The sequence below is a fragment of the Strongylocentrotus purpuratus genome, unplaced genomic scaffold (assembly GCF_000002235.5).
Source record: "Strongylocentrotus purpuratus isolate Spur 01 unplaced genomic scaffold, Spur_5.0 spur5_scaffold_21, whole genome shotgun sequence".
In the NCBI taxonomy this organism is placed as follows: domain Eukaryota; kingdom Metazoa; phylum Echinodermata; class Echinoidea; order Camarodonta; family Strongylocentrotidae; genus Strongylocentrotus; species Strongylocentrotus purpuratus.
In genome coordinates this window covers 25633962-25643021 of record NW_022145607.1, presented here as the reverse complement: position 1 = coordinate 25643021, position 9060 = coordinate 25633962, and the positions used below count along the sequence as shown (strand labels likewise).

The 9060-nt window shown below is 36.9% G+C and overlaps 1 protein-coding gene across 2 annotated transcripts in view; it reads left to right on the top strand.

Moving 5' to 3' along the window:
• The first annotated feature begins 704 nt into the window (after positions 1-704).
• The window catches only part of LOC575287 (transient receptor potential cation channel subfamily A member 1 homolog), a 53692-nt gene continuing 45336 nt past the window's right edge, over positions 705-9060 (top strand). Inside the window, exon 1 of one of the 2 annotated variants that reach the window (XM_030995486.1) lies at positions 705-1174. In XM_030995486.1, the coding sequence (XP_030851346.1) occupies positions 1070-1174 (105 nt within the window). In that variant the 5' untranslated portion in view covers positions 705-1069. Of the gene's footprint in view, positions 1175-8631; positions 9043-9060 lie in introns of those variants that run through there. The other variant, XM_030995487.1, reaches the window with a different exon arrangement.

Here is a 9060-nt window from a genome sequence, read left to right as displayed (position 1 = left end):
TAAAAAGCCAGTTGTACAAAACTGGAAAACCCATCGATCGGGACGATTGTTCATGATAGTATGCATCGGCGGTATACACACAAGGGGGAAACTAAATGTATTTATGAAGCACCACCATCACTTTGGCAATAATAATTTAGGGCGTCTCCGTGTGTAAAAGGTCTGGGATATTTGGGAGTCATTATTTTGTACAAGTGCTATCTCCAAAGTGGCTTTAAAAAAACTAATAATAAATATAAATCTACCGATGCATGGTGTTCAATAAGTATTCTAATGACCGCCATCTACGTTGTATTTTTGTCGTTCGGTGAGAATCGTCTGCTTTCGTTTGGTTCAAACCGAGAGAGGAAACATCACGAGTTAATACATACACCCAGGCCATAAACCACTCAGTAAAGTAATCACGATTTGATTAATCTATGCATTGGTGTCATAATTCTGTCAGCTTACTGTCGGCGTAAAAAATCTGTGCGAATCGTCACTACTTCCGGATCAAGCCAAATAATGTTCTTTCAAGATCATGAGCAAATGTTTCATCCGTATAGGGGGTACATGATAATTATTATACCTCCGTGTTGAGTCGAATCAGAGCCTTTTGTCATTGCAGTTCGATAACAAATCAAAACATGTTGGTGTTTATAACTTAATGTGGCCTTTGAAGTGCTGGTACCGGAGATCGATGTACATTCGAGGCAGGTACTTTGTGTGTTTTTTTAGCAAATACTTCCAAGTTAAATGACTGACCGACCGATGCAGTGATTGCGTGTTTGTCGTCGTCTGCATACTCGAGTAAACGCTTAAATAACTGTTCAGCTTCACCAATAAATTGATATATTAAACTTGTTGCGGAATGTCAAGCGCTGACACTCGGAATGTAGGCCAACATTGATTTTCCCGGTGTTATTAGAAGAGTTTTGGACGTTGAGTGACCAAACTGCTTCAGTAATATTATTGGTTGTCAGGTTCTTGATGAGACGTTGAGAAGTATCTTTAAGAAGAAGGCGTTGTCTGCACGTTCGGGTGAGCGCTTCTACAAACCAGTGGTGGCTGTTTGATCGGGGGCGAGTCCATGATGGATTCAAGACGACAAGACTTTGCTTTGCATTCCATCGGAAGTTTGAGCAGCGGAAGCCTTTCAAGCGGTCGGTCAGACCTGGACAACCGTCTCCATCAGGTATTCTAAGTTTAAATTTCGTGATTTCATTCACTTTCCTTTAAAAACAAAAACGCAAAGACATTCATAAACCAAAATAAGTCCTTCGTCACATCGTCTAGACTTAAAAGAGAATTAACTTCAAACTACATGTTAATTTCAGTTTGTAGCCCATTAAAAAAAAATATCTGAAAAATATTCCCCTTTAACCTAAACCAACAGATATTGCGCCATTGTGGATGATGTGGCATTTTGTTGGGTCTATTGTCGGTCTGGTGTTGGTCTCTGTGGTGAGACTAGGATATGACAAGTTCAATGGCAATGTGCGACAATAACAATGACATAAGTATTACTTAATCCGAAAATTATTTCTAAAGGCAATATACAATGAGGTATTGTAATGGTCCTAAAGATGATTTCTTGAAAGTCTATGTGATCGTGTCAGGAGTGCAATATAACCTGTATATCTGAAGCGAAACATATAAATTTCACAACGGATTGTAGAAAAGGGGGCCATGTTTTCTACCTTTCTTTTTCTGTCAGGATGAGGAAGTAATCAGATATATTGTTTTAATAGGACAGTGCCAAGGTTCATCATTCACAATGACAGTCGCTCTCTGTCTCTCTTCCTGTCTGTTTTCTCTCTCTCTCTCTCTCTCTCTCTCTTTCTTCTCTCTCTCTCTCTCTCTCTCTCTCTCTCCCTTTCTGTTCATTCTCTTCTCTCTCTCTCTCTAAAAAAAAAAAATGTGTTCATTTAACCTATCTAAATCCAGACCTTTATAACCTTGGGCCATACATTATTCAAACCTTGTATTTAAAAAAAAATAGCAACATATTTCAATCACAGTGCTTTTGCCATTGTTCATCTCTTCAACAGTGCATGTTCACAGAAATAGTCTGTCCATGATGCAAACACCCTCATCGTATGACCCCATTTCCTGTAGCAACGCCACTGTGACCAGACAGGCGTGATGATTACACAAACTATCTTTATCATCTGATAAAAATCAGCTTGGTTTCAAACACCAATTAAGACGTGATGCTCTTTTTGCTTTATCATTACTGCGCCGTGTCCAGACTAAAGCATAGCGTGACGTGATTATGTGAGTCGGGTAAAAAAAAACATACAACCGGGAAAGGATGCAGGTTTTTGTGTAAAAAAAGAGGGGGCATGGTTGCGGAATACCTGACAAGAAAGCTGAAAGTTTATCACATTTTTGGGCCGAAATTTTGAAATGGGGAAATGGGAGTATAGCCTACATACTTTTGCTGTGTATTACTTAAAGGTATCCTGAAAGTTGTGTATTTTTAAAGGCAAGCTAAGTGTTGTGTATACTTAAAGGTATGCTAAATGAGTTTTAAAAGAGTGTGCGGGACAATTACGTCCTATACCTCTTAACTGCATTACATCACTGCAGGAAAATAATGGTGTCAACTCGGATGTGCTGCAATAAAGGAAATGATTTAGGTTATGACCTTATCACCTTCATTAGGAGGTACATTAGTATATTATAACACTGACTCAATAGCACAAAACACACCATGGTAACAGTAATATAAGTTTACGCAACGGCATAAAATTCGTCAAAGATTCATGGTTAAGATTATGGTTGCAATTGGGTTGTAGATTGGGTTTAGGGTTAGTATTATGTCCAAAGGTAGAATATATGAATTCGCTAAGTGTAGGAAATGAATAGCAAAGTAATAATCGCTGCACGGTCATCATTCAAATAAACGAATCCATAAATTACAAATTGATAATACATCATACACATATAGAGTGAGTGGCGTGAGTGCGATGTGTTTAGTTTCTCCATATAGGGCATATAGGCTATTCAAATGTATAATAAGATGCCGATACTATATACTAAGGCACGGGTGGCCAACCTTTTAAAGCTCGCGGGCCACATCTAACGATTGTCATAACTTGGCGGGCCGTAGGCCAGGCGGGGGGGGGGGGGGGGGGTAATCACATATTGAGACATACGGGGTGTACCGCTCTAATGGGTAACCTTTTTTACAAGAAGAATCCCTAAACTTGGGTCCCATTTTTAACAGAAATATCCTTAATATGGGTCCGTGTTTTCAAAAAATTTATTTTAAAAAAATTCAGGGTTTTAGCCATGCAAACACCCGAAATTTTTATAAAATGGGCTTTACTTTCAACAAAAATCTGCCAAAACAAGGCAACCCTTAAAAATGGGTTGAGGTTTATACGAGGCTTCAGCGACACACCCCGTCAAAACCAAATCTGAAATCCCCCCCCCCCCACACACACACACACTCATGTACACACCTGCAATGTTGCAAACAACAAAATCAGTCGAACAAAATCAGGCTCGTTTTTTTAGAGTGATTTCTGGCTGACAAAATATGAGGCAAAGTTGTTTACCTTTCTCTTCTATGAAGAAATACTTCAGAGATCAATCCGATTTAAAGTTTCTGTCTTCATCAGAAACTTTCCTTTTCTTCGCACGTCTCGAAATCGATACCATGTTGGTTGTTATTTCAAACAAAATCAATGACACAGCAGAAAGAATATAAGGGGACTATCCACGATTAAGATTAATGAAAAAATTAAACGGCGGGAGAAAAGGGTTGTAAGTTTTAAGACAAGTATGGCATTTCAAACATATTTCTTGATTCACGATCGATTGGGCAAAAAGAATTTCCATTTTCGGTTTAACTTAATAAAATTTGGAGTGGATTTTAAAAGATTATTATTATTGTTATTATTTGTATATTTACAAAGGTTACTGCATGTGGAAATAACAAACTGAAATTAACACGGCGAGTGATGTTAATGTCGTTAATGTAATGTAATGAGAGGGAATTTGAGGAGTTTTGTATAAGCCACGTAACGAATCAATATGTTGTGAATGATGAAAACAAATTATGGAAATAGAGATAGCTGTGTGTAAATGTTTTACTCTATTTTATCGCTGTTATGCGGGCCGCATTTCATTCATTAACCATTTTTATAATTACTTTTTCAATGCTCCGCGGGCCGCACAAGAAGAGCTCGCGGGCCGCATGTGGCCCGCGGGCCGCAGGTTGGCCACCCGTGTTACTAAGGTAACCCATAGCAGTACAGCGTCGCCTTTTAGTGACTTTTTCGCATTATCTTTTGACAGGCCAGAGTACTAGGAATTACGCATTACATACATGAGCAAAAACAGCAAAAATTACAGAAAATATTTAGTCTATTTCCATTACTGATGGTACTTTGTGCCATTCCCAAATAAGAGCGTTTTAATTGTAACTAATCATTATGGTCTTTAAATCGGCCACGCGGCATGAAATATAAAATCACGTGTCATTTTTTGGTTAAATATTATTTGGCAATTTTATTTCATTTTCGTGAATTATTAATTTTGTTTAACAGACTATGAAGAAGTGGAAAGTGAAAATGAGACAATTCTGAACTGCTATGAGTTAACTTATTTACACTGTTTCATTTTAACCTCCCACGATAGCTAAACTGAAAGGTAGATTATAATTGTTACATTATCATGCACAATATCAACCGGGGATATTCATCATAATTAAGATAAGTTAACAGTGACAATTTGCCATAGTGTTTTTACGAATAAATCCATCAATAATATTTAATGATCCCATAACAAAATTCGTTTACTGAAATTGAAAGTTATTTGAATGATTTATTCAAGTACACCAGCCAGAAATGTCATAAAACAGTTTATAAATGCAAACTTAATATGTTCATTTATCATAACTATATAACCAATAAGTATTGAACATAACAATAGACTGCACATTTATACATTTGTGGGATATTTTAGAAGCCCACGAAATACAAAGGTTATAAGGGCATTGAGTTATGGGATATTCCTTTTGAATTTAGGGTCCTCTAGGTCCATGATTATAAGGTTATTCTCATTTAAAACAAATTAAAGCTCATCATGTCCGTCACAACGTGACGCCCTGGCGCTTCGTCATTAGGCTTCTTGTTTTCTTCTTTTTTTTTTACCCCGGGCATAGTCTAGCGGACAAAATGTAGCGCTCTATATCGGGTACCCATTTACACCTGGGTGGGGAGTAGCAAACGGATATTATTGTCTTACCGAAAGGCGTTACTGGTGTGATTGGTTTTACTATACCACGATACCTCTTACATCTTATCCACGCGAAATTTAGAAAAAAAAATCAACTATACAAGGCGATATGAAAATGTTGAACCATCCCTTTAATCAAACATAACTTACACGTCACGTCTCCTTGATTAATATCTCTAATCTTTATTCTATTTATAGTGATGCGTGGGCAAACACATTGCGATAATCACCGTGATTATTTCACCATAAGAGATCAACATTAGTCAATAAACAGGCTGTCAAAATAATATATAAATTTGAGACCGCAACGAAGAATGATTTAACTGGTATCCAATTTAAACTTATTTCCAGGAAATGGGGGAATCCCCATGGTCGCATGATGTTGTTTGAATACGGTAAGTTCATGGTTTTACCAGGAACTCTTACATCATCCTGGTTTTACCATGCATATAGCTTGTGCGAGATCTAACCATAAACAAGAGAGCAAATACCTCGGCAATCCAGTGAATATATATATATATATATATATATATATATATATATATAACATACAAGATATAATTACAAAACAAAATAGCCGGTATATAATGTACATAAAGGAACATACTAGTCAAAATGAGGAGATTACAGCAATACAACGGGAAGTTTGTAAAATATATACAATTTAATCTGCAGGGGCAATTAAGAGGGGAGACGATAAAAAAATGTGAGAAGAACAGTGGAATAGCACTGCAAGAGTCCACTTCGACGGCAGAAAAAAGCCGATGCCTGGATAAGATACCATGGTAGATACCATAGGGGCACGCATTACCAAAGAAGTAATGGACACACCATGCATGTTTTTAAGAACACGATGCCATAACTGATCATTAAAAAAGATGCCCTTGTCTATGATTAACTTTACCATTCTTCATTAGATAGATTAAGGATTATAAAGTGGATGTAGACTTTAGTGATATGATCATTCTTAGAAGTATTTAGAACGTTTAATTGAACTATAATTTTTCATGAATTAATACTTAATGCATTCTATTATTAGAAGGGTAAAAATCCTCTATTATCCTTTTATAATACATACCCACTCACATAATCTTACTGAAATGTATGCATTTTTAATAAAATACATTCAAATATAAGTTGGCAGAATTTCCAGGTGCCTTTTGGATTGAATTTGAAAAAAAATCACAATAAAACAATAGTATGTAATATTAATGTTGTACTAAATGCAGGTTCTATTGTGTTTCTCCGGGAGGGGGATGGGTAGGTTGTGCCCCCCCCCCCCCCCACCCTCTCCTTAATATGCTAACACCCTGATAATGTCCGAATGTCCACGATCCCTTCCTTATTCCTTATTCCTTATCCCTTATCCATGTTGTTGTCTGTTGGAGTAAGGTTCCACGTTGTTTGCTTTGTGACTAATGATGATGGCTATCTTCCTTAATTGTCATTCACATACAAACAACAAAACACGTCTAAATCAACGTTTGAGCTTAGCTGCGAGGAAATGGCTGCATGCCTGTTTCCCGTTATAGTTTGAAGAACCCTTCGCTCACGATACTTATATCACTTCAAATGTCAAATGCACCATAGTTTATTAGCTCTTCAGTTTTCTACGCTTCTTGTGCAAAGACACTGTTATCCATAGATCTGGAACAGAATCTTCTTATCATTTTTGTCATGAAATAATGAATTAATGATTGTAACAATATGATTTATTCTTGATTAATAAAGTTTACATCTTTCCCGGGATTTATTGATCAATAATGTTATCATTATGGTCGACAATGTACATGTCATCACTCTTTTCTAACGTCTTTCTTCATTGCTATCGAATTCAGATACAATATGTTTGTATTTTATTCGGGAACCTATAATATACAAGCCTGCTTCTCAATATGTCCCCATATATTTCACATCATTATTTCTTTATGTTACAAGTCTATCATTGTACTATTATTATACATTCTCTTGATAATTTGTTATGTATGAGACCAACTTATTAGGTGGAATTTGGAACAATAAAACAAAACAAGAGGGGAATACCCAAATATTTGATGCATTATCATTACAAATCCTAAATACATTGGAACTTTCATCCTGTTGGCGGAAAACATTTTCAAATCAATACGTCATCATACCAGCATTTTATTTTGAACGTCTGAAATATCACGCTCGTAAACAAGCGGGTTGTTTCTACACTGAGCGTATAAGTACAATTATCATTCATTTGGAGGTACGCCCGTTAAAGAGAATGCTGAGTTCTGGAAAAAGTGAAGAAATATAATTGAGAGCATAATCTTCCTGTTTATGTACGTTTTAACGAATATATTTGCTTTGATGGAATTTATTTATTTGATTTATTTATTACCGTTTCACTATGAAGATGATAAGCAAGAAAAGAAATATTGGAGAATTGAAAATGATAACGGAACATTGTTGACCTAAATGCAAACATTGAATAGGAGGGGCATGTTAAAGAAGCAATGCCTCCCCTCCCCTTGGCAAAAGAATAAAACTGTTAAACCCCTCGATCCCCCTCCCTTCTTCCCACCCCTCCACCTTCCCCTCCCTCCTGCCTCTCTCTCTCTCTCTCTCTCTCTCCCCCCCCCCCCTTCCGGACACCCTGGTGATACATCATAATGTCATGGCTGCAATCCATAGGCTCTATTGTGTTGTGCTCTGAAACGCTATGTATTAACATCTCATGTAGTCATTTTGCATAGGTCATAATCAATACATTTTCTACGTAGACTGGAAAATAGTCATTTCCATGAATGCCCCGTTTTTTCCTCAATATCCAAGTTAAGCTCTTAGCGGCTGTCTAAATTATTCTTCAGTATTATCACCCTTGATGTGTAGTCTTGGAAACGCACAATTCTCTCGCTTGGTTGCCATGGTGCCCGAGACGAGTATTTTCAAGAAAGACTCTTATTTTTCTCCTACGCGCTGCTTTGCACACCCAAACCTTGATGGAATTTCAATAGAGTATCATTCTAATAATTGCCACCGAGGTAATTTTGCAGCGTGGTATATGCATTTAAAAAGAAAAATCTATATTCGAGTACAGGCTTTCAGAGAAATCTATCCTAATTCTGATTGACAATAGTTTTAAGTAAAAGGAGCATCACTGACCGGTATTATAATCCCCTCTTCTTTCTTTGTTTTCCAAATGCGCTTGGACAAAGACAACTGAAGAAAAAAAAATATACATAAATATACCTACTTAAATAAACACAATTCAGTTTTGGAGGAAATATTACATTTGGAGTGCGTTCTTTCCTAGTGATTCTGTAACAATTGAAATGATGTTTCACTCAGTCCTCTAAAATATATTCCACTGTCTCTTCATTACATGGAGATTCCCCTAACAAGCTTGTCGTTTATTAGGTCATATTGATTAGGGTATGACCTCACAGCTACCGTCGTCGACCCTCCGGAATGCTTGAGCTCTTGCCTATTGCGAGTTTCGTACCATTTATGATTGCAAAAGGACGCGAAATCTTGAACCAATCTTGACAATATTTGCTTGAAAATCAGCAACAATGTTTTGAGATTGATTCGTTACGTAATAATTGTGAAATACCCGTGCTGATTCAAACTATCTAAACTCGCATAACTTGTGCTTTGGAGACGCCATAGCCAGGCCTATTATTTGTCCGTACGGATAATGACACCACTGAAAGAGCTACATGTGTAGGGGACTTGAAAGCAAATGAGTGACCAGTGAATAGCCACAACGGACAATATTGAATGGTCACATCGGACAAAGGATAGAATAATACGACCAAGAACGCTCCAATGGATCTCTATAAGGTATATATGCGTAACAAA